Raw genomic sequence first — 27227 nt, forward strand, 5'->3', positions numbered from 1 at the left:
GAGTGACAGAGAGGGTTGCAGGCCTAGAACCACCGAGCTGCTCTTGTGAGAAGTCGGTTCTGCCACTGTTGCTGCGCCCAGCCTCCATCACATGCTACGTCGCTGCTACTGGAGACGCGCCGCCAAGCCTCTACTGCTGAGAAATGCCGCTGCTATCACCAATGACCACTGGTGGTAAGGGTTTTGTGTTTGGTTTTCGTTCTTTTCAATTTTGGGAATATTATCATCACTACATGGTTGTTACAGTTGCTGTCGCCAGAGATTTTGCTCGCCGGTGTCGCTTGAGGTTGTTGTTGGAGCTGCTGCCGGGTCGAGTCGGAGTTGCAGTGGCTTCGCTTTGTTATTCACTTATTCCAGTAAGTTTCTCTATCTCAGAACCCTCGTCGTTGGTATTCCGTTATGTGTTTTAAGATTTTTTCAACGTTAATATTTTAGGATTGAGTAACTGAGGTTGTATGTTGTGATTAAAGTTGTTCCTGCTACTGCGAAAGTAAGCCGAGTTGTGGTTGCGGCTGCCGTGATTTCAGGCCGAGAGAAAAAGATTTATTTGACGCTTTTGGTTTATGGTTTCGACTTTTTAAGATAGGGTTTTCCTAAAAACTCAATTTTTATAATTGGAATTGTTATAAATGGATATTGATGTGAGATATACATTTTGGTGATTATGCAAGTCATATGAATTGTCTGGCCTGATTTGGATGAATATAACTGTTTGTTTGAATTGAATTATTGATTGATTTTGTTACCGGTGGTTGCTGAATTGGTTTTATTGATGTTTTGGAAATGAGTTGAATCATTGGAAATAAATTTGGTTTTTAACTCGTTGGAAAAAGTTGAGGAATGGTTTGTTTGGGACCCAAAAAGGGTGGCAAAGTCTGAGTTTTAGGGGAGATGCTATCAAAATTTTGTTATAAAATTTAAGACTTTGATTGAAATGTTATTTAGAAAAAGATTGGATTTGAGAAATTATATTATTTGATTTTTGATTTATTAGAAAAATGGTTATGTTTCGAATTTAATTCATTTAAGAAAAGTATATGTTTTGAGGCCAATTTAGTAAGGAAAGAATTATACTGATTTGAGTTTAATTTATTCAGAAAAAAAATTTATTTTACGATTTTAAATTATTTAAGAAAAGTATTATGTCTTAAGGTTGATTTAAATATAAAAAAGGCTTATGTTTTGAATTTGACTTGAGAATTTCATTCGGAGGAGTTTTAGTGAATTTTAAAGGTAATTAAATTTTGATTGAATGATTTCATTTTGCGACGTCTTCAAAAAAGTAAAAGAATTGGTTTTAAGGATGAAACTGAGATTGGTTTTGGTTTTGAAATTGGTTCAAAACTTCTGATTTATATTATTTGGTTTTGATTTGATTTAGAGACATTTTTTAATTAATTCAATTTAAGAAAATAATAATTTTTAAGAATCTTTAATGAATTTAAGAAAATGAGGTTGGTTGTCTCCCCTAAAGTCTTGAGACCTTGATATGAGGATTTATACTGGTTCAGAATTTAACAAAATAATTTCGTTGTGAGCATAGCCCAAATCGACAATCGATCCTCAAATCAAAGTTTAATTTTTTACTGTCACAAATCCAACCTAATAAAATAATCGAGAGTATTAGTCCCGGGTCGTTCTCCCTAGGAATTGCAATCGAATGCTCAATTATTGGTTGTGAGTTTCAAGGGGGTTGAGTTGATAAAACAAGAAATAAAAAAGGCAACAAAAGTAAATCAAGCAACTAATGAAAGCAAGTACTAAAAAGAGGTATTCATGGCAAGGATTGAGAATCTAGGTTTTCTATCCTAGTCATTAATCATAATAAATACTTAACAAGAGCTAATCCTATTAAGTCATCTTCAACATCGGAAGAAGGTACAATGTTATCTTCAACATAGGAAGAAAGTCAAATAGGACTAGTTAATCTCAATCCAAAAGTCCTAATCAACTTACTAATTGAATTAGCAAGAGATTAGAGTTAATGAAAACAATATTAACTAACAACTCTAGATCACCAATATGAGTTGGGTATTAATGACTCAAGATTGCCTAATTTCTCTTTCCAAGCCAAGAATGCTCAAAAAGCTACTCTAAAATCCAACCAAGTATTTTGTCAAACACTTGGTAAGCATAAAAGGAAAGCATCATAAATTGCAAGAAATAATAAAATCTATCACTACCCAAAGCAAGAAATTAGCAATAGCAACTCAATTAAACATCAAAGAAACATAAAACATAAATTGCATTAAAAGAAAATCCAAATCCAACAAGAGTTCATCAACATAAAAAGAGGTATAAATGAGAAATTAACACTATAAACTAAGAGAACAAAGAAGTAGGAACAAGAAATTACAAAGAAAATAAGATAAAAACAAGAATCAAACCTAGAGCTAAGAGAGATTAACCTAATTCTAACCTAATTCTAGAGAGAAGAGGGAGCTTCTCTATCTAGAAAACTACCTAAAGCATGATCCTAGCTAATCTAATTGCTCTCCCTTTGTCCAATCTTGGATTCAGCATCAAATAGCCTCAGAAATGAGTTGGATTTGGGCCTAGAAAGCTTAGAAATCGCCCCCAGTATTTTCACTTTAATGAGGTCACGTGATCAGCGTCACGCGTGTGCGTGGTCAACGCGTGCGCGTCACCTGCAAATTCCCTCGTCATGCTTACGCGTGGGTGACGCGTGTGCGTCGCTGGCAGATGTCCCTCTCACATGTACGCGTGGTTGACGCGTGCATGTCGTTGGCAGATCTCCTCCTCACGCGTACGCGTGGATGACGCGTGCGCGTGGCCTTCAATTCAGCAAATCCTCATTTCCTCATGAATTCTCCACTTTGCATGCTTTCCTCTTTACTTGTTCCATCCAATCCTTGCCTTATAAGCTTAAAATCACTCAACAAACATATCAAGGCATAGAATGGGATTGAAGTGAATTAAAATTGGCAAATTAAAGGCCCAAAAAGCATGCTTTTATCTCTTAAGCACAAATTAGGGAGGATTACAAAATCATACTTTTTCATTGAATAAATGTGAGATAAGTTGATAAAATCTCCTAAATTCAACACAAGATAAACCACAAAATTGGGGTTTATGATTGATCTTAAAGTGGTTAAGCGAATAGTTTGAGAATGAATAATTTCTAGGTCTTTACAAAGAAATTTACAATTGATATGATTTTGAAGACTGCTTGGCATTTTCGGAAAAGGTTACCTAAAGCAGTTTGATTTTAAAGGAAATTGATTTGAGGAAAAGTGACACTTGACGAGATGTGAACTAACTACGTTTTGTTTTTCAAAGAAAATGAGCCAAGAATGATTTTGGAATTGGGATAAAGATGAGTTTGGTTTTGATTGAGACGCGATCTGTAAGTCGCAAGAGTGTGCGGGGCACTATATCCCTGGGCAGTGTGCCAGGCACTATATCTTTGGGTAATGTGAGGACTGAGGCTAAATATCCTGCTCACATCCTTTTGAGTCACAAGAGTGTGCTGGGCACTATATCCTTTGGACAGTGTGCCAGGCACTATATTCCTTGGACAGTGTTTCGGGAACTATATCCTTGGGGTTCCCATTTTGATTCGTGACTGAAAAGCGACATTCCCATGGGGAGGTGTCGGGTTCGCAGTTTAACCGATAATGGAATATCACAGCCGATAGGACATACATTCATCATATGCATCTATGTGAAATTGTTTAGGTGTGCATATTAAAATTGGTTTGCCTATATGAATAATTCTGTTTAACTGCTAATTGATATACTTGATATAACTGGTCTTGATTGTGCTTGAACCTAATTTCTTGTGTTTGTGACTTAAATTGGTTAGATTGTGGTGAATTAGGTGTTGATTGTGTTATTTGAGCTTGAGGCCACAATTGATTATGTGATGGGTCGGAGGCCGTGATTGGTTTGTGTTTGAAGTTTAGTAAAGTATGAAAAATCAAACTGGTTTAACATAGACTTAATGAACCTATGCTTGGAACAGGTTGATCATTCATACTGTCTAGGAAATATTTTAAGATTTTATAATAAAGGAAAATGTTTTCTAAGTTTTGGGTAATTAACTGATTTCCTTTTTTATAAACAATTTTTGGATTTTGAATGTTAAACCATTGGTTTCGCAAAGGTACATAAGGCGAACAACGATCACTGTATTTGAAAACAGTTTCCTTTTATATATCTTGTTATAGGAATTCTTTAACCCTCTACTGAGAACCTTGTAAAGGACGACGTTTTCACCCCCTTATAGATTTTTCCTTTTCAGGATATGGACGAAGAAGTTTATGAAGAGTTTATCTAATTTCTGTTTCTATGATGTTTTGTATTATTTGTAGTTATTTATTTTTCCTCGCCTTTATCCTTACTAATCTTGTAAGAGGGATAGAGATTATGGTATGTTATTCACATAGACAAACCAATTTCAATATGCACACCCAAATAATGTCACATAGATGCATATGATGAATGCTTGTCCTATCGGCTGTGATATCACATTGTCAGTTTATCTGCCAACCTGACACATCCCCATGGGAACGTCGCCTTTCGGTCACGAATAAAAATGGGAACCCGCAGTAATATAGTGCTCGGTACACTGTCCAAGGGATATAGTGTCCGGCATACTCTTGTGACTCGAAAGGATGTGAGCAGAATACTTAGGCTCAATTCTCACATTACCCAGGGATATAGTGCGCGGCACACTGCCCAGGGATATAGTGGCTGGCATACTCTTGCGACTTATAGATTGCCTCTCAATCAAAACCAAACTCATCTTTATCCCAATTTCAAAATCATTCTTGGCCTATTTTCTTTCAAAAACAAAACATAGTTAGTTCACATCTCTTCAAGAGTCACTTTTTCTCAAATCAATTTCCTTTAAAATCAAACCGCTTTTGGTAACCTTTTTCCGGAAACGCCTAGCAGTCTTCAAAATTATATCAATTGTAAATCTTTTTGAAAAGACCCAGAAATTATTCATTCTCAACCTATTCGCTTAACCACTTAAAAATCAAGGGTTGTTAATTAAAATCCACAACAAGGTCTCAAGACTTTAGGGGAGGACAACCGACCTCATTTTCTTAAATTCATTAAAGATTCTTAAAAATCATTGTTTTCTTAAATTGAATTAATCAAATAAAGTTTCTAAATCAAATAAAAACCAAATCATATAAATCAGAAGTTCCGAACCAATTTCAAAACCAAAAGAAATATTAGTTTCATCCTTAAAACCAATTCTTTAACTTTTTCCAAGACGTCGCAAAAAGAAATCATCCAATCAAAATTCAATTTCCTTTAAAATTCACTAAAACTCTTCCAAATGAATCTCTTAAGTCAAATTCAAAACATAAGACTTTTTCATATTTAAATCAACCTTAAAACATAATACTTTTCTTAAATAATTTAAAATCATAAAATAAATCTTTTCTAAATAAATAGAACTCTAATAAGTATAATTCTTTCCTTACTAAATCGGCCTCAAAACGTATACTTTTCTTAAATGAATTAAATTCGAAACATAACTATTTTCCTAATAAATCAAAAATCAAATAATACAATTTCTCAAATTCAAACTTTTTCTAAATAACATCTCAATCAAAGTCTAAATTTTATAACAAAATTTTGGCAGCATCTCCCCTAAAACTCCGACTTTTTCACCCTTTTCGGGTCCCAACCAAACCGTTACTCAACCTTTTCTAACGGGTTCAAAACCAAATCCTTTTCCAATGATTCAACTCATTTCCAAAACTTCAATAAAACCAATTTAGCAACCACTGGTTTAACAAAATCAATTAATAATTCAATTCAAACAAACAATTATATTCATCCAAATCAGGCCAGAGAATTCATAAGACTTGCATAATCAACAAAATGTATTTCTCACATCAATATCCATTTATAATAATTCCAATTATAAAAATTGAGTTTTTAGAAAAACCCTACCTCGAAAATTCAAAACCACAGCTCCGCTTGCTTCCGTAGCAGTAGGAACAGCTTTAATCGCAACATGCAACCTTTGTTACTCAATCCTAAAATATTAACGTTGCAAAAACCATAAGACACATAACAGAATACTAACGGAGAGTGTTTTGAGATAGAAAAACGTACTGGAATAACAAAACGAAGCAATCGCAACTCCGACTCGACCCGACAGCAACTCCAACAACAACCTCAAGCGACAGCGGTGAGCAAAAACTCCGGTGACAGCGACTGTAACAACCATGGAGTGACGGTAATTTTCCCAGAATTCAAAAGAACGAAAGCCAAACACAAAACCTTTACTGGCAATGGTCGTTGGCGATAGTAGCAGCGTTTCTCGGCGGCACATCTCCACCAGCGACGATGGAGCACGCGACGGCGGCTGGGCGCAGTGGTGGTGACTGAACCGGCTTCTTGCAAGAGTGGCATGGCAGTTCCATGCCTGTAACCCTCTCTGTCACTCGCGAACTCTCTTTCTCTCCCTGGTTTTGGTCGATGGCGGCTCTAAGGCAGACCAACGGCGACGACAACGCGGCAGTGTGCGACGGCTCAGGTGACGCGATGGTGGCGCTAGACGACGGTGACGGTGAGCTCGATGGCAACAACACGGCTTCTCCCTCTCTCATGCGCATTCGTCTCTCTCTCTCTCCCTCTTACATGACAAAACGACGGTGGCAGCGAGCTGGAGCATGAGTGGCGGCGAGCTGGAGCATCAATGGCGGCGGCAATGGCAGCAGCGATCTCCTTCCTTCACCGGCGCTCCCTCTTTTTCTCGTATCTCCCTCTTCTCTATTTCCCTTTCTTTCTTTCTTTCTTCCTTTCTTTCTCTGATTGTGGGTATGGAGGCTAGGGTTTGGGTTAGGGAGTGTGTGTTGTGTTGTGTTAAAGTTAGGATTTGTGTATGAAATTGGAGATTTTGGGTTAATTTGAAATCTAATTTAATCCTCAAAATTACTTTAAAATATTATTTGTTGTATCAAAATACTAATTAGTTTGAAATCAAATACTCTAATTAAAATTATAAGATATTAAGATTAATTTTTGTTATTCCTAAAACTTAAAGTATTAAATTATAAAAATATCAATTATTTAAATTAAATCATATAAAATTCTTATTATTTTATAACTACTAACTTTATATTTTAAATATAGAAAATAATTCAATAATTGTAAAGTTAGATAAAAATTCTAATTTAAATAGTCAAACCTCATTATTTTTGAATTTCTTAAACTTTAAGTTGTAAATAGAAAAATACTCAATAATTGTAGAGTTTGGATAAAAACCTTAATTTATTTCAAATTCAATTAATCAAAATTACCTTTAATTATCTTTAATAAAATAATTTCTGAAATTAAAGATGTCAATAAATAAATGATTTAAAATTAGTTCATAATAAAATTTTTTTCAAAAGTCCAGGATCTTACAGTTATGGTGAAGGGTACAACGGCAACGCGATGGACAGTTGAAGACGAGGTATCGGTGACACAATGAGAAGGGATCAAATGGAGTTTCACGTTGACAAAGTGATTACAAGTTTAAAATCCTATTTTTAAAAATTCATAATTTTATTTTGTAAAAGCGGTTACAGATTTAAAATTTTATTTTTAAAAATTTAAAATTTTATTTTTTAATAATTTTAAAAAGTTGTTCAAGTTGACTGATGTCCTAGTTGGTTAGCTAGCGAGATTGATACAAATAATGTCAAATAAACGCAATGCTAATCAAGAAATGCCAAAGCACAAAATACATATGCATCCAAGACAACCATTCCAATTTGAATAATCTAGATAATACATAACAATATATGATCTGAATAAAATATTAGTCATGGCACAACAAATTTTATGTGCCACATTCACAAGTTCTAATGATATTCCGCGCTCTTTGTACAAATGGGACCTCATCATCATCTTTATCTTTCTTTTGTTGTTGTTGTCTAGCCTGTATCGACTATCAAAATAGATAAATCTGTGCATTGAATGCTAACTATGAGTCTCACCAAATACATAGAGGCCGTCATAGTATCCTGTTGTTGGGACCTCATTGAGGTCCACTATACCCTTCGACGAAAGAGTATCCATTTATGGCCTGTAATGATCTACATTGTCGTCCTGCAACGCTATAGCAATAATCTCATGAAAGAAAGCTTGATCTTCGTGCTAGTGCTCTATAACAAGCATTAGGATTCGCAAATAGTAAAAAATTATCTAACCTTGCTAGTATATATCTAGATGATACTCTCACCTGATGTATCATTGCTGGACCCAAAGCAAAGGATGTACTATTGCCAACAATTGTATCTCCACCACCACCTACGCCAACTCTACCTATGCCAGCTCCACCTCCTCCATTACCATCATGTCCTCCATCTCCCTGACCATTATCTCCTTCTCCATCTCTCTCATCACCATCTCCACCTTCTCTGCCTCCTTTCCATCCTTATTATCCTTGTTTGTCCCCTCTTTATTGAGCCCCTGCATGACCTCCACCCTCACCCATGTTAATCCAACTCGTGTAATATCTCATTGATCATCCTATAATCATGCTGACTAGTGCAAGGCCAAACTCAAGCATGTCATTTTCTATGTTGTCTGCCCAACTCAAGCATGTCTAACAGATGTAATAAAATTGGCTAAATAAAAATTAATTTGACTAACCTCTTCATTATGAATGTTTATTTAACAATATAATTTATCTAGATTATCCATCATATTTTTTTCTTTTCTATTTTCTTTCTCTCTACTTCTATTTTTCTCTCTTAACAATGGTGGTTGTTTTCTTCCTTTGCTTCTCTAGGGTAAATCGTAAGAGAGAAAATTGATTTTATGATCTATGCTCTAAGCTACATTGTGGTAGATTGGTAGTTTATATGGGTATTAGCTTGCTCTATACCTTATTGAATTGTTACATTGAACTGGGGTTTAGGTTTCCGGTGATCCTACTAAATTATGGGAAAATTGGATACTTGGGAAGCGTTGCTCCTGCTGAACTATGTAGGGGTAAGCTTTATAGGTTTTAATATTTTTATTAAGGCTTAGATTGGTAAAATTTTTACTTTTCTAGTTTATAAAAATTAGGTTTTTAAAAGTTGTAGTATCTATATTTGGTAAATTAAATTAAAAATGACTTTTAATAAACACAAGTATTAATAAGTACGTTTGATAAAATAGCTTTTAAAATTTAAAAATACTATAATAGAAGTTAACGTAAGAATTAAATTAGATATTAACAAATGTATGATGTTATATTAGACTTTTTAATTTCGATAAACATAAGCCAACTTTGAAAAACTCCTCCTTAGGTGCTTTCAAAAGTATCCTTAGATTTTAAAAGTTGAAACCACAAGCAGATGAGCTTTTTTATTTACCATACGCAAAACAAGGTGCTTGTACTTTTGAAAAACTTTATCACCTTTTTACCAAACCAAGCCTAAATCGTAAGATCCCACGATTTTATAGGATACTCCAACCTAATATCATGGAATGATTTGCACATTCAAAATTATTTTACAAAATTGTTGTAGATAGATTAGTGAAGGTTTTATCGTCTTGATAAAGGGGGTTTGAATCAAGGTATTCTTTTAAAATTAGAAGCGTAAAATAGAAGAAGAAAGAGATTTTTCAGTACTCTTGCAATTACAGAAGATAAACAAATAGAGAGTAAAGAGAACACCAGCAAGTATCCTAGTTCAACTTCAAAGTCCAAGGAGGTCTATGTCTAGTCTCTACCACAACTATGGCAGAATTTCGCTATATCCAATTCAAGATAACAATCACCAACACCAAGACCAAGACAAAGACAAATCGAACCAAACCGATTCTATGCCAAGAAAAACGAAGTAACAATTCCGTGCTTCACAAACAAACACCAAGACCAAACAAAAACGCCAAGAACAAATAGAATCAAATAACAAACTCAATCTAAAACTATGTTGGATTTCTTCCTAGTTTATGCGTTTTCACTCATAGGCTTTTTTAAATAATCTCTTAATGAAATATAAGCCTTTTGTCGTTCACTAAGAAGTCACAAAACTGAATATCAAAAGTGTAACACCCTAACTTTTAGCACCTCATGATCGTACTAAAAGTCCGAGCGCTACTTACCTCTATTCCTTTAATTATATACTATGTTTATTTAATATTGAACCTTCGCGAGTACGAACCGAAACTCCTATTAGGAACACAGATTTTTTTATTTTAAACCACTTAACCACAAAGGTGTATATATATATTGGCATAGCATTAAATACATAGACTTATTTCAAGATTCTCAGAAACAAATCCTACCCCTCTAAATAAAACTCTAACTAGCAAGGCGAGGAAAAAATAAATTCTAACAACTTAACTCGTAAACATACTCCTCTGTGCTCCCGCAGCTTCGCAATAAGCCTTCGCACCTATAGCTGAAAGGGGGTGGAAATATGGTGTAAGAACTAGGGAGTTCTTAGTAGGGTCGGGGTATAGAGTTATATTCATTATCCAAATTGAAAACTCATATTTTCCTTATAAAAATTTCACGCAAAATGACATTTCATATATTTCACTAATTACTAAGAATCCATTTTAACCAAAGCTTACCACTGATCCTTCCAGTCACGGCCTTTGGCCCAAATCAATTCAACTCGGCCTACGGCCCAATTCAACATAAATCACCATCAAAACTCAATCATAGGCACAAACAATGCAAGATAAATACAAATCAGAGAGCAATTACAGAACATAGAATCCAGTCACAAGAACACACAATCATAGAAAACACATTCACAACAAGTATGTGCAAACAAGTATGATACATGTCTAGTCCTATATAGGCCATAAGCTCGTGTGTCGGTTTGTTGCCCGATTCCCGACACTGGTCCTGAGATAAGCGTTTCGTACCGCCGTCCTTATCTCAGCCAACGTCCCCTCCATGAGCGTTACGTATCGCCGTCCTCATGGGGAACCTTCCTTTCGGTCTCCAGTGAGCGTTATGCATCGCCGTCCTCACTGAGCCGTAACCTTCCTTTCGGTCTCCAATGAGCGTTATGCATTGCCGTCCCCACTGAGTCGTCATTATAGTGTCAAGTGAGCGTTACGCATCGCCCTCCCCACTAGACACTTGGCACTAAGGCCCAACAATACTCAATCTCTTTTAATCTTTATTCTCTGCTCTCTTGTGGTAGATATTCTTTAACCTAATATATCATTCTCTTTTTGTTCTTTTTCTTTTAAAACCAAAACCACCTCTTTGTGAAATTCTCCAAAACTTTTTAAAACAATTTCACTTAAACTAATTCTTCTTTTAAAAGACAAAAGGAAACCATTTATTATTTAAACCCATTTTCAAGGCCTCTAGACTTTAGGGGAGCGATAACCAACCTCATTTTCTTAAGTTCATTAGAAATCCTTAACAATCATTATTTTCTTAAATTGAATTTAATCAAATAAAGTGTTTCTAAATCAAATCAAAACCAAATCATACAAATCAAAAGTTCCGAACCAATTTTAAAACAAAAACTAATTCCTGTTTCATCCTTAAAACTAATTCGTTAACTTTTTTCAAGACGTCGCAAAACGAAATCGTTCAATCAAAATTCAATTACTTTGAAAGTTCACTAAAATTCCTCCGTATGAAATTCTTAAGTGAAATTCAAAACATAAGCTCTTTTCATATTTAAATCAACCTTAAAAACATAATACTTTTCTTAAATAATTTAAAGTCGTAAAATAATTCTTTTCTAAATAAATCGAACTCAAAATATATATATTTCTTAAATGGATTAAACTCAAAACATAATTATTTTCTTAATAAATCAAATAATATAATTTCTCAAATCCAATCTTTTTTTAAATAACATTTCAAACAAAGTCTTAAATTTTATAACAAAACTTCGACAACATCTCCCCGAAAACTCGGTCTTTGCCACCCTTCTCGGGTCCCATCCAAACTATTTCTCAAACTCTTTCAAATCATTTTCAATAAATTAAAATTATTTCTAATATCAAAACATTTATAAAATCAAACCAATTAAAAATCAAACCGCCTCCAAAATCAAACCATTTTCATATTTTAAATCATGTTATCAATTTATCAACTCATTTACTATTAAATCTCAATGACGTCATCACATTTCACCAATTCTACTTGATCACCAACAACGTTCCAGTCCCAAATTCATCAAAATAATTCAGTTCTTGGCTGCACTTAAACCGACCAAACCCCAAACTAATCACAAATATCAATATATCACAAAAATTCAACATAAATTCAGTCAAATTCAATCAATAATCAATCACAATATCAATTCACTTATCAAATTTACATTTAATTATTATAAATTTACCAAACCCTACCTCAATATAAAATCAAAATACTCGAGGCTCCGAAGAAGTTTTCTGATCGAGCTGTCGAAGAAGAGAATGTCAAAAATCATCTGTGCCTCCTAGAACTCCAATTGGCCAAACTCATCAAGAGAAAGAGGAGTTACATCACCATCAGCTTCTACTAAAAAAAAGTAACGCCAACGTGTAGAGGAGGAAGATATGAATACTTTTACCGGATTAGATTTTTTATTGTAGTTACGGATCGTAAGAAATCGAAGCCAGAATTTTGGTGGGAGTTACGATTTTCTTCCATGCAAGCTTTGGACCTTCTCTTTCTTATTTCCTTTCTTTGGTTTCGGTAGTGACAATAAAGAAGTCAAGAATGATGAAAGGTGATCAATGGAATAAAAGATATATGTGTCACATTATGTATATATTCTTATACATAATCAAGCCACCTTTGGCTTTTCTTTGATTTTTTTTCCTTTATGGCTTCGGCCATTAATAATAATAATAATAATAATAATAATAATAATAATAATAATAATAATAATAATAATAATAATATTTATAAAAATCAATTTAAATTTTGGCTACTAAAATAGTTTCTAATAAATAAGTCAAACTAATAGAATAAGTCATAATTAAATTATACTTTAAAAATCTTAAAATTCTATTTGAATATTTTTGTTAAAAATAATTTTTTTTAAACATATAGAATCTCGTTGCAAGTATTGCCTAAACCAACAATTAACTCTCACAATCAAAGTTTGAACTTAAAGACACTACAAGAAAAACACCCATTCAGGTACACTTGAAAAGTGTAGCCAAAAGTGAAAAAAAATGATGCCTTAGGCTACGGTTACGCTTTTTGGACTACGGCTACGCTTTTTGGGGTGATTCCTATTCGGTCGTTGCCTATTCTCAAAGGCTACGCTTTTCTGCACCAAGGGCTACGCTTTTGGCGTTTGGGAATAGGCTACGCTTTTCAAGTGATGCTGTCTATGACCAAAGGCTATGCTTTTCAGCTTTCGTTCTTCCAGAATAGGCTACGGTTTTTAACGCTACTGCATCACTTGTAAAGTGTAGCCACATTGTATACCATAGCTACTTTTTATAAGCGTAGCCTTAGGTCCCTCTCTTTTTTTCTGTATACTATAGCTACTATATATAAGTGTAGCCTTAGGTCTCATTTTTTTTTTCGGTATACTATAGCTACAGTATATAAGTGTAGCCTTAGGTCTCGTTTTTTTTTTTTTTTTTGTATACTATAGCTGCTGTACATATAAGTGTAGCCTTAGGTCTTTTTTTTCTGTATATATATATAATTATCTAATAATTATTAATACAACATAATAGTTAATATGATTACATGTATAAATGAATTGAATATTACAAAATAAAAATAAATACATACACTACAAGAAAAACACCCATTCAGGTACACTTGAAAAGTGTAGCCAAAAGTGAAAAAAAATGATGCCTTAGGCTACGGCTACGCTTTTTAGGCTACGGCTACGCTTTTTGGGGTGATTCCTATTCGGCCGTTGCCTATTCTCAAAGGCTACGCTTTTTTGCACCAAGGGCTACGCTTTTGGCGTTTGGGAATAGGCTACGCTTTTCAAGTGATGCTGTCCATGACCAAAGGCTACGCTTTTCAGCTTTCGTTCTTCCAGAATAGGCTACGCTTTTTAACGCTACTGCATCACTTGTAAAGCGTAGCCAAAGTGTATACCATAGCTACTTTTTATAAGCGTAGCCTTAGGTCCCTCTTTTTTTTTTTTTTTCGTACACTATAGCTACTGTATATAAGCGTAGCCTTAGGTCCGTTTTTTTTTTCTGTATACTATAGCTACTGTATATAAGTGTAGCCTTAGGTCTCATTTTTTTTCTATATATATATATATATAATTATCTAATAATTATTAATACAACTTAATAGTGAATATGATTACATGTATAAATGAATTAAATATTACAAAATAAAAATAAATACATAATTATACTAAATAATTACTTTATATAATAAAAATTGTCTCTAACCAAAATATATTTATAACATTGATCCAAAAGTACTAGAATGAAGTTAACTATAAAAATTCATACAACTCAAACTAAAGTAAGCATAGCCATATCAAAACCATAATATCACTTAGCCAATAAAAGTATCTTCTAATAAAAATCATTAGTCAACCATACATATAAAGATTCTAAATAGCATTCTATCTTAGCCAATAAACCACAATAATAGTCAGCTTAATCTTCATTGCTTAATCTTCATTGTTACCCTGTATAATTATATAGAAAAGTAGTTAAAAAAATATTCATAATAACATTCGTAATTATAAAAATTAAATGGAACACGTAGTCATAGTAAACCAAGAAAGCATATTCTAAAAAAAATAACATGGCTATACAACTTCATAATACAACTTTCAGCCATAGCAATATAACTTCACTGTTAATAAAGCCAACAAACATTTTCAGCCATAGCAATTAATGTAAATGCAAGTAAAAAACTATGAAACAAGGAATAGATAAGGACATACCACATCTAAGTTCGGATAATGTGTTGATCCATGGCCGCTATTCGCATCAATAGGAGACTGTTGGGCGTCTTGTAATAAAGCTTCTAGTTCTTCTGGCCTCATTCCAGGTTCCGATCGCTGCAGTAATAACTTGATCATATTTCGCAACCCATGAATCTCTTCGTCTTGTTTTTGCTGTTTGGCCTCTTGTTTTTGCTGTTGGGCCTCCATGTGTCCAAGTTTATCCTTCAGACTGGACACTTCCTCTTTGTGCTGATTCTTGATTTCATTAATTTCAGCATGTTTTTTTAAATCAGTCTTTGTCACAGATCTTCCATACAACCTTACCCGACCTGGTTGTTCTTTCCCGAATATGGCCTCAAATGCTTTCTCTTCTGTTTCACCAGCAGCTTGGCGGTGTTGGAAGTCTTCCTGCATAGAAGAAACATTTAAAATTGAGTTAGTTACCGTATCCTAAATTTGAAATGTAATTATAAATGATTCAATGAACTCTTACAACAGCAGTTTGTGTTTCCTCATCCACTTCTTTCCTCTTCCGACTTGTTCGGGTAGCAATGAACATCTCAAACCTTTTTGGTTCCTCCTTTGTTTCCTTTGTTGCTCGCTGCAAAACAAGATCATACTTCGATTTCTTCCTTTAATTTATGCAAATATAAATTCTAATAAATATAAATCTACTATTTACCATAGCCACTCGTACTCTTCCAAAATTAATTGGCCCCATGCGATGTGGAAACTTCACATTTTCCTTGTGTTGCTTGTTTCTTTGACTTATTGACTGGAAGTGAATAAAAAGTTAGCATACAGTTCCTAAAACGTGCAGCATAATGAGTTAGGAAAATCTACTAGCAAGGCTGCATTATTAAGCTAAAGCATTGAACAATACCCAAAAGCAAGCACAAAAGATCTATTTATAATACATTGGAGCACCTGTTTAGTTTTTTCACAACTGTAAAAATTCACACTTCACATGATCAAGTAAACTCCAGGGACATCTCATCTCGTGTAAAATATGCTTACCCAATCCCCTCATCATTCAATCAATTAATTCCAGTGACCTATGTCGAGTTCAATTTCCTACATAGTAGCATTCTCATTGAACAAGTAAGTATTACCCGAGTATCCCCTAAACCCTGTGAAATTAAAAAAATGAGTGGAGAACTTATAACATATGAATGGAACAAAACTACATAGCTATGAGATCCACAAAGAATAATTATACACATAACACAAGAAACAAAGTTTACATGCATATAAGTCAATCCACTAAAAGCAAATTTCAGATGTGGTTTTCATGAGAAAATCTGTTACTCAAATTAAATAAAAAAAATAATTTGGCAGAAAGTGTAGTATCACATTGAAAAATAGAACTTGATAGATGACTATACAAAGGTTTTCAACCACAACTATTTACAGAAGCAACCAAAACCTATGGATAATTCAATTTTTCCAAGTAGTCCACACCACAATTAGTGTTATATCAGTTGCATCCTATGCAGAACTGTATCAAATTTATAACTGTTTCCAGATTGAAGGCTTAAAGAATCAGGTCCCCAACTCAAGAAACAGAACAGAACCCCACTTCCAAATCAGAAGAATCAGATGCAGAAAAATTACAAAAGTAAATTCAAGGGAAAAAAAAGTAAAAAAGGAGCCATTCACCTTCTCCTCTTGTAAACCATAGATTCAGTATGGTCTAAAAAGCTATTCTGCCATTCACCAGAAGCTATGCATATAACTTTCAGATAAAAAATAATACCTTTGCAACGAGATAAAAAAGTAGCTAGCCAAGTAAAAAGGCATATAGACATCATAATGCTGAAACACTTAATAAATTTTATTTTAATAACCATCATTCAGATCCAATCAGTAGAGCTGCTTCACATTAATAACTAAATACCATATTGCTCTTTCAATAGACAAATAGTTTCACATGAAAATTCGACATATATAGTCTTTTACCTGGATTAGAGGATGACTCCAATAATAGATCAATTTTATGAAACCACTTTCTGGTACTTGTGGGGGTCGATTCTTCACCATATCTTCAATAGTATCATAGGGAACGAAGTGCTTTTGCTTAATCTTTCCTTTGAACCGCTTCCAAGCATCTCGAATCGCTTGCATTACCCACTTTTCTCCACTATCTGGGAGGAGAAACTTGGTCTGCATAATTATAGGTAATTGTTATATGCTCTTGTGCTGAATAAAAAAACTGAAATCAATAATTACCAAGTGTCTTACATTAACATAGTCCCAGATGAACTTCTTAGCTTTAGGAGGAACAGCATGCCAACTAGTGTACAAAAGACTAACGAATCTTTTATTTCTACCAATAGTGCCAACAAAACTAGTTAAATTAGAAACACTTTGGTCGGTTGGTCCTACGGGCTGTCCAAGATCAAAAGTGACTTCTTCCCGCTGTTCCATAGTCCTTGCATAAATCTCCTTGCAAGTTGTTTTTCCACGGGTTTTCTTCTTCTTTGGCTCTCCTAGTTTCATTAATTGGTCAACATCAGATTATGCTTAATTAACTCGAGCTCAATAAGCATATAAAGCAAACAAGTACACAAATATAAAAATTATAAAAATTATAAATCTGACCTATATAGTTGATCAAAGCACACAACTTTTAAGTTCATTCCACATGATGGACTTCACTGAACTACGCATTGCAAAACTACATCAATTGCATCCATCAAGGCACACAAAACTTCACTTGACTTAACCACTTCAACAAATTCACTAAACTACCATAGCAAAACCACAACAATTGGATCAATCAAATAACAGACAAGCTTCTATTCAAATAACGCTAACTCCACCAGCCCTCAATACTTGGACCATTAGATCAATTAGATCAACAATAGCACACAAACTTCGAATCAACTAACACTATATTTACCAGCTTCAAACAACTAGATCTACCAGTCCAGTTTTTCTATAACAATTTTTAAAAAAAATAAATATTTATCATCAATAGAAACAGAGCAAAACAGTACCTTCTTCATCATCAATGTCCTCCATCACATCTTGATAATAGTCTTTATCAAGTGCCATGCTTCGTTCCCCGTCCTCACTTAGTTCAGTGCTTGGTCCTTCAATTTCCACATCTATCCCATTTTCCTTTAAGAATTCGTCAATTGTTGTAGCCTTTACTCCTGGCATCCTCTTACCCTTTATTGATATTCCTTGCTCCAACATTGCACTTTTATTTTGTGGGGTAGTTTCAGGAGAAGGCAAAGTTGTGTCATCTTGCCCTGTTTGAGTCTCTTCATCTGTGAGTTGAATATTCTGCTGCTGCCCTATGTTGATTGTGAGTTGAGTAGAACTTGGATAACTCCGCTCTTGGCTTAGACTTGTTGACACGTCCTTGTTCATTTTACGAATTGCTTCGAGCTTCCTTGTAAGTTCATCTGCCTCCATGTTTGTAAGCTTAGACTTCTTCAAACCTTTATTTGGTGTACTTTGCTTCTTTCCAAAGACATTCTCAGCATTTTGTAGCATCTCAAAAATTTCGGGTCCTTCTATAACAGGTGGAGGGGGTCTTAATTCCTGCTTCCCATTAAAAGACCTTGTATTGGTTCTCCATGGATGATCCATGGGTAAAAAGACACGATGGTCCATATAAACTGTCTTCCGACTGTGTTTTAGTTGTAAGCTACTGGTATTTTTGTTGCAACAAGGGCAAGCCAACTTTCCCTTTGTACTCCACCCAAACAACATAGCATAAGCAGGAAAATCGTTGATTGTCCACAAAAGAGCTGCCCGCATTTGAAAGGTCCATTCTTTGACGCATCATAGGTTTCGACTCCTTTTTCCCACAACAACTTCAAGTCTTCTATCAATGGTTGTAGATACACATCAATGTCTTTACCAGGTGATTGTGGCCCAGGAATAAGCAAAGAAAGCATACAATATTCGGGTTTCATGCACATCCACGGAGGCAAGTTGTATACCATCAGCATCACGGGCCACGTGCTCCATGAAATGTTCATGCTACGAAATGGGTTGAACCCATCACTTGACAAGCCTAGTCTAATATTGCGAGATTCTTTTGCAAATTCTTCATCGATTTCATCAAGATTCTTCCATGCTAAGCCATCAGCAGGATGCTTTAACGTCCCATCTTTTACGCGCTCCTCATCATGCCACCTCAGACTAGCTGCCGTCTTTGAGCACATAAATAATCTCTGAAGTCTTGGAATTATAGGAAAGTATCTCAGAGTCTTTGCAGGAATAGGACGACCTTTCTTGTCAGGTTGGTTCTAGCTATTATCACTGGAATTTTCAGTATATCGAGAAGTTCCACACACACGACATTGTTTTTCATCCTTTAGTTCTTTTCTATACAGGAGGCAATCATTAGGACAAGCATCAATTTTTTTATAATCCAGACCTAAATCTCTTATCATAGACTTTGTCTTATGGAAAGATGAAGGTATGTTAATGTCAGGCATTGCCTCTTTCAATAGCTCAAGAAGTGAAGTGAAGGAGGCATTGCTCCAACCGTGCAAACACTTTAACAAGTACAGACGGATGGTAAAAGATAATGTAGAAAATTTCTTGCAACCCGGGTATAACTCTTGACTTGCCCCATCTATTAAATTGTAAAACTTTTTAGCCTCTTCATTTTGACCTACAGTAACACCCTCAGCATGAGATACATCTCCAAATGCATCATTAAGCAGTCCTTCGATGTCATCGCGTGCACCTTCTTCATCATCCGTGTCATCGTCAACCGCCATCGGGATTGCCCATTCGCCATGATTAATCCATGTTCTATATCCCTTGACAAATCCGTCGGCTACTAAATGGTCGAATACCACATCTCTTCTATACCAATTAATGTTACAACACCTCTTACAAGGACATTGAATTTGTCGTCCGTCCGGTTCTCCCTCAGAGTATGCAAAGTCCAAAAAACTAATAACACCATTGATATACTCTTCGCTATACCTCGGTAGATCCATCCAATCCTTTGGCATATCACAAAACCTAATCGATAATTATTAAATTTTTTAGGCGGAAAATTTATAAGGGGTCGCAAAGTGAAGATTAGAAGAATAGAGGAGGCAGGGTGTTATTCGCTACAAAGGGAATGGGCAATGAAAAGGACATTCAAAGACTTGTAACTAGGTTGGAAATAGTTCCTAGTCTTAGAAGTAATTTTCTAGAAACCCATTAAGGTAAAACGAATAAAGAGAAACATAGAATTTATAGTATAAATATAATAAGTTAAATTGCAACTTCAAAACTAACAAATCAAAAGAATTAAAGTATGCATTGTACCTTGCCATGACACGATCAACGTTTTGACAAAATCTTCTTGGAAGACCTTAACCAAAAACTTTCTCCTTCAACCTTAACCACGAATAACTGTAAAAATATTCAATTAAAATATATAATATAAAAACAACGGCACATAAATTTTCACCTAAAAAAATCATATCAAACTCAAAGCCTTAATATATCGAATTAATTAATATCTTATAAACTGTTCGCATCTTAATTTTTTTTAATGCGAGATTAACTCTTTATACTCTTTATCCTTACTACCTAACAGTACAAACAGCAATTGGAACCTAATTAAGGTTAGAAGGAGTTGGTAATTAATTAGAATTGATGATGAAAAGGAATAGTATAAATTAAATGAGAGAGTATGGGGCAGCTAAGTCCTAAGTATAAATTAATATTCGTAGTTAGAGGATCACTGGCTTCCACGTCTCTAACTCCTTATCATTTATTATTTCCAATAATAATTAATATATGAAATTGCTTGCATGTATGTCATAATTCGTAGTAATTAAAAAATAGCATTTTAATAAATTGTGAAAGTACAACTGGTTTTACACCTGTTTACATATGGTATTGATTAATTAAGTCATACATAAACATTCTGAATTTGTTGATAATATTTATACATATATGTAAGAGAGCTTAGGTAGCTAGGTAGAAAGAGAGTCAAATATGGGGAAGACCTGGCCAGAATAAGAAGCAAGGATCCACATGCTGTTAATCAATATATTTTAATATTTTTTATGAATTATTTATACTTTATAATATTTTATTATATTATTAAGTAATATTATTCATTAATTAGAACATATTTTATGCTGAATAATGCAATTATCCATGGCAATGCTGATGATTATCTACTGCCCGGTGTAGAAGACATGCAGTTTTGTTAGTAACAATAATAATTCAACTTGCCCAAGTTGATCCTAATCCATCTTAAGCATTATTTAAAGACCAGAAGCAAGAAAAATTAAGTAGAAAAAACAGCTTGAATAAAAGCCAAATTTGAGTTGCAAACTTTATTACTTCATATACTTGTGATGAAATGGAGCCACATTTTTTGTTGATATGTAGCATCTTTGGGTCCAGAATATATATTATACTATACCATGAAGTCATCAAAGTTTCATCTATCATTTCTTAAATTTTATGTTACGCCCTTTTAGTTTTTTTTTTTAAAGCTTGATTAAATATATGACCAAAGCAACTCCGTGGTACTTTGACAAACATATCATAAAACAGCCCCTCCAACGTGGTTATATGCTTGGTCGCTGTTGGTCTCCAACATATAATATTTAATTAAATTGAACACAAAATTAAGTTTTCTGTTGGAAATTAAATATTAATTAAATTCAACTGCCTTATATTGTAGTATATTATTTTTCAGAAGTTTACATCAAATGGGTGCAAGCATTCGGATAAAATGGTATTTAAATTCCACACACGACTAAGTCACAGTTTCATTCCTTTATTCAAGAGGTGGAATCTTTCTTCCAACAACCCTTCAGGTGTCGTATATATACCATGTACATGTATGTTCTTATCGGCTAAGTTCAATCATTCGCTTCTATAAGAAAAATAAAATTTGAGATCTACAAGCATGTTAGCTGATTAACAGCAGAATAAGCAGATAAGAAATCAAGATATTTGTTTTCCTCTAGATCCTACACAGCAACTCCCTTTGCTTGAGAAAACACAATGGGAATTAGATGGTAACTGCATTTAAATCAGAAAAGATCATTTGAGTAAATTCCTACACACAATTTATATTCTATCTCTCACCAACAGCCCACAACATGCATTTATTTATTTGAGTAAATTCCTAATTTCCAAAAACCATTTTAAATTACTTTTATTACTTTATATATATATATATATATATATATATATATATATATATATATATATATAGAAAAAGGTTATAGTTTAGTGAAATTAATTTGATGTGTGAATGTATGTAGGTAGAATTGTAGATAATATATCATATATGAGACAAATTAATTGGATCTCGGTTGATATATACGATGATGATTGATGAAGGCACCATGCACCCTATACATACATACACACAGTACAAGTTGACCAACCACATCCAAGTCAAAAGCAGCAGAGATCAATACCTATCTCCCATCATTATATAGTTGCCAGCATTTAAGTGTTCTCTCTACATATTACTCCCTTTTATGTCATAAACTATACTATCAGTACTCTTATTTATATCTCAATTTTGAAAGGATCATATTTTTAATCTTTCATCTTATTTACAGAATTTCTATTCATAAATCTCACTAACTTAACTTGAGTATGTTTAAATATTAGTGTTGGGTGGATAAAATCTGACTATATATACCAAAGAAAAAAGGAATATTAAGCGGAGAATTAATATATAGTTACCATCAGAGTAGTTATCTCGCTATCATGGAAGAATATGTAGGCATGCAATTTTTACTAGTATTTTGGTAGTATCAAATGGAAAACAAAATCATATTAAAATATCAATGTTTCCAGAATCATTCCCTCTGTTATTTACAGAGGAGCAGATTTCTGGTCCCATATTCTCAATCACATGACCTAGAGAGCTAGGGGTTAAGTATACTATTGAGGGAGCAATTAATATACATCTGTACATACATATATTAACCACAAGATGTTCAGTGTGCATGCATATATATCAAAAATGTAAAATTAAATAAACTTAATCTAGGATAATAAGTTATTTATCGATACAAGGATTAACCTAGTAAACACAAGCCTGAGAAACTATAGCTAATGATTGACATGGTAAAAAAAAAGGACAAAGTATTGCCACAAAGGAAACAGCATCCATAGACTTAAGTTCCTATATTTTCAGTCAGGGAAGAAAGTTAGCATAAGATTGAATAAGTTAACAGCACTTGACTAGGCTCAAACTCAGATAACTATTAGTGTATTGAGATCTGCTTACCTCCTATTCCTCATACAACTTCTAATTCACACTCTATTATCACAAGATCAGAATCAGGAAACCAAAAACCAAGAACCTTTACTGTTTCTATTACCTGGGAGAGGTACTTTTCAACTAAGGTTATTAGCCATAGTTTAAAGAAATTTAACATTCAGTTATAATTTACAAGAAGCCTTAGACCAAGAAGCCCATGCTATGCTTTCAATTAGTGAACTGTGGAGTAACCAACATAATGTCTCAAACCTATCTTACAACAGTTTTGAATGGATCTTTCTTGTAATAATATTTGAAATGATTCATCTGAAATAATTAGATCTTTCTTGTAATAAAATTTTTGGTAATATACCAGAAGGGATCTCTGCTTTAACTGATATAAGACTTCATTTTTACTAAGTGTAATTGAAAGACAAAACAAATATACGCAAAATCAGGAACAAACACAATGTTCTGGTCTTCTTTTAAATCAAATTTCTATTATGATTAGAAGAAAGAGACAAAACACACATACCTGCAAGGCTGTAGCTGTCTCCAATGCAACAGTGAGGTTGATTGCCTTACTTCATTTAACAAACTCTAAGACACGATCAATACTCTCTGTCAAAACCTGCAAGTAACAAAAATTCCAAAGATAAAACAATGAAAACAATAATCTTCTGCATTGGAAAGTTTGATTTCTGTTGATTTAGCGTTTCACAGTTCAAGGTTTATTTTATTTGTTAAAAATGGAAGTCCATACCCTGTCTCTTTACAAGAATTTGTTTCTTTAGAAGATTTTATGAGAATACTTATTTCAGAATCCTTTAAAATATTTTTGTTTTTTATAGAAAAAGAGTAATCATCTCAAACAATCTTCCTACTTGGTTTTCATAATTTACTAGTAGGCAAGACAATTTTAACAGAAGAATGGTTTGTGCATAAAAGCAAAAAATATAATAACACAGCTTCTCCTATGGACACTCTGCACATCCAGTTCAATCTTTGTTTTAGCAACTTCAACTTAGACAATAAATGTTAACAGCTCCAATTATTTTGCGTGCACCAAAAATCATACAGAAGCAAATCTTCGTAAGTGGACCTTCAGGAGCAGACAAACCATAAATTTTTAGCCACAAGTCACAGTAAACCTGCAGTGCAACACTAACAGACTGAAACCCCCAAATTCACTAGTTCTACTGCACCGCAACATTAGCATGCATGTTCATCAATTCACGAGTTCACAGGATTTTGTACCAAACCCCCAAATTGTAACCCTAAAATCGGAATCCTACCCTCTCAGATTTTAGAAACCAAATGAAGGTGAATACATACCTTCTTGACGATGGTGAGCGACTGATGAGAGGCTTTCAGTTGAGGCAGAGTCTTCCTAATGTGAGCGCGCAGCAAAGAGAAGCAACAATGACGATGACTGATGGCGTGGTGAGTCGTGAGTGATGAAGATGAGTGAGTGGTGGCGACGGTGAGGGTTGTGCGCGACAGGGTTGGCGAAGGTGAGAAGCGCAGAGATGACGATGGTGAGGGCGAACAGGAGTGACTTTCTTGTAGTGAGTGGTGATGAGTACGGGTTTCTTCGCGATGGTGCAGTGAGAGGCTTTCTTCGCGATGGTGCAGGGAGAGGGTGGTCAGTGGCGATGGTGGTGGTCAGTGGCGATGGTGAGTGTGGTGAGAGGGTTTCTTCGCGATGTTGCAGTGAGAGGGTGGTCAGTGGCGATGGTGGTGGTCAGTGGCGATGGTGAGTGTGGTGAGAGGGTTTTCAGTGGCGATGGTGAGTGTGGTGAGAGGGTTTTCAGTGGTGGTCAGTATTGCAAGGATGAAGGGGCTTTGGAGGGGAGTGATGACTTAGGAGGGAATTGAAAAAATTTTCACTAAGTATAGGTTTCCTGTCGCGTTAAAGAGGAAAAAAAGTTACCAAGTGGTAAGAATTTTACTTTGGATACATTAGGCATCACTTTTTAAGTGCACCCAAAACTTAAAAAATAGGCTACCCTTTAAAAGCGTCTCCTTTGATATATAAAGTGAACCTATAGATATTAACCTACAGCTACGCTTTATAAGTGATTTCTATAATACCTAAGGCTACACTTTTTAAATGATGCCGCATTTGTGTATCCTTTTCTCTTATAAAAAGGCAACACGGAGAAAAGCGTAGCCTATTCTATGAATAGGCTACGCTTTTCAAATGTAGTTTAAAAAAAGTGTGGCTGAATGGGTATTTTTCTTGTAGTGATAATTATACTAAATAATTTCTTTATATAATAAAAATTGTCTCTAACCAAAATATATTTATAACATTGATCCAAAAGTACTAGAATGAAGTTAACTGTAAAAATTCATACAACTCAAACTAAAGTAAGCATAGCCATATCAAAACCATAATATCACTTAGCCAATAAAAGTATCTTCTAATAAAAATCATTAGTCAACCATACATGTAAAGATTCTAAATAGCATTCTATCTTAGCCAATAAACCACAATAATAGTCAGCTTAATCTTCATTGCTTAATCTTCATTGTTACCCTGCATAATTATATAGAAAAGTAGTTAAAAAAATATTCATAATGACATTTGTAATTATAAAAATTAAATGGAACACGTAGTCATAGTAAACCAAGAAAGCATATACTAAAAAAAATAACATGGCTATACAACTTCAGAATACAACTTTCAGCCATAGCAATACAACTTCAGTGTTAATAAAGCCAACAAACATTTTTAGCCATAACAATTAATGTAAATGCAAGTAAAAAACTATGGAACAAGGAATAGATAAGGACATACCACATCTAAGTTTGGAAAATGTGTTGATCCATGGCCGCTATTCGCATCAATAGGAGACTGTTGGGCGTCTTGTAATAAAGCTTCTAGTTCTTCTGGCCTCATTCCAGGTTCCGATCGCTGCAGTAATAACTTGATCATATTTCGCAACCCATGAATCTCTTCGTCTTGTTTTTGCTGTTTGGCCTCTTGTTTTTGCTGTTGGGCCTCGATGTGTCTAAGTTTATCCTTCAGATTGGATACTTCCTCTTTGTGCTGATTCTTGATTTCATTAATTTCAGCATATTTTTTTAAATCAGTCTTTGTCACAGATCTTCTATACAACCTTACCCGACCTGGTTGTTCTTTCCCGAATATGGCCTCAAATGCTTCCTCTTCTGTTTCACCAGCAGCTTGGCGGTGTTGGAAGTCTTCCTGGATAGAAGAAACATTTAAAATTGAGTTAGTTACCGTATCCTAAATTTGAAATGTAATTATGAATGATTCAATGAACTCTTACAACAGCAGTTTGTGTTTTCTCATCCACTTCTTTCCTCTTCCGACTTGTTCGGGTAGCAATGAACATCTCAAACCTTTTTGGTTCCTCCTTTGTTTCCTTTGTTGCTTGCTGCAAAATAAGCTCATACTTCGATTTCTTTCTTCAATTTATGCAAATATAAATTCTAATAAATATAAATCTACTATTTACCATAGCCACTCGTACTCTTCCGAAATTAATTGGCCCCATGCGATGTGGAAACTTCACATTTTTCTTGTGTTGCTTGTTTCTTTGACTTATTGACTGGAAGTGAATAAAAAGTTAGCATACAGTTACTAAAACGTGCAGCATAATGAGTTAGGAAAATCTACTAGCAAGGTTGCATTATTAAGCTGAAGCACTGAACAATACCCAAAAGCAAACATAAAAGATCTATTTATAATACATTGGAGCACCTGTTCAGTTTTTTCACAACTGTAAAAATTCACACTTCACATGATCAAGTAAATTCCAGGGACATCTCATCTCGTGTAAAATATGCTTACCCAAACCCCTCATCATTCAATCAATTAATTCCAGTGACCTATGTCGAGTTCAATTTTCTACATAGTAGCATTCTCATTAAACAAGTAAGTATTACCCGGGTATCCCCTAAATCTTGTGAAATTAAAAAAATGAGTGGAGAACTTATAACATATGAATGGAACAAAACTACATAGCTATGAGATCTACAAAGAATAATTATACAAATAACACAAGAAACAAAGTATACATGCATATAAGTCAATCCACTAAAAGCAAAATTCAGATGTGGTTTTCATGAGAAAATCTATTACTCAAATTAAATTAAAAAAATAATTTGGCAGAAAGTGTTATATCACATTGAAAAATAGAACTTGATAGATGACT

At 34.2% G+C, this 27227-nt stretch overlaps 1 protein-coding gene and 1 pseudogene across 1 annotated transcript; both read right to left on the minus strand.

The window, feature by feature from the left end:
* Positions 1-14498: 14498 nt before the first annotated feature.
* On the minus strand, positions 14499-16997 carry LOC148562194 (uncharacterized). The gene is made up of 5 exons (XM_088490827.1): positions 16788-16997; positions 15511-15603; positions 15322-15429; positions 14822-15236; positions 14499-14545 (listed from the first exon to the last, which is right to left on the minus strand). Exons 1-5 carry the CDS (start codon positions 16995-16997, stop codon positions 14499-14501), a joined length of 873 nt encoding a protein of 290 aa, XP_088346953.1.
* Positions 16998-18475: 1478 nt separating this feature from the next.
* LOC148562195 (uncharacterized) lies at positions 18476-19819 on the minus strand (annotated as a pseudogene).
* Between the last annotated feature and the right edge of the window lie 7408 nt (positions 19820-27227).

This window comes from Arachis ipaensis, chromosome B6 (genome assembly GCF_059453495.1).
Source record: "Arachis ipaensis isolate K30076 ecotype BB chromosome B6, ASM5945349v1, whole genome shotgun sequence".
NCBI lineage: Eukaryota > Viridiplantae > Streptophyta > Magnoliopsida > Fabales > Fabaceae > Arachis > Arachis ipaensis.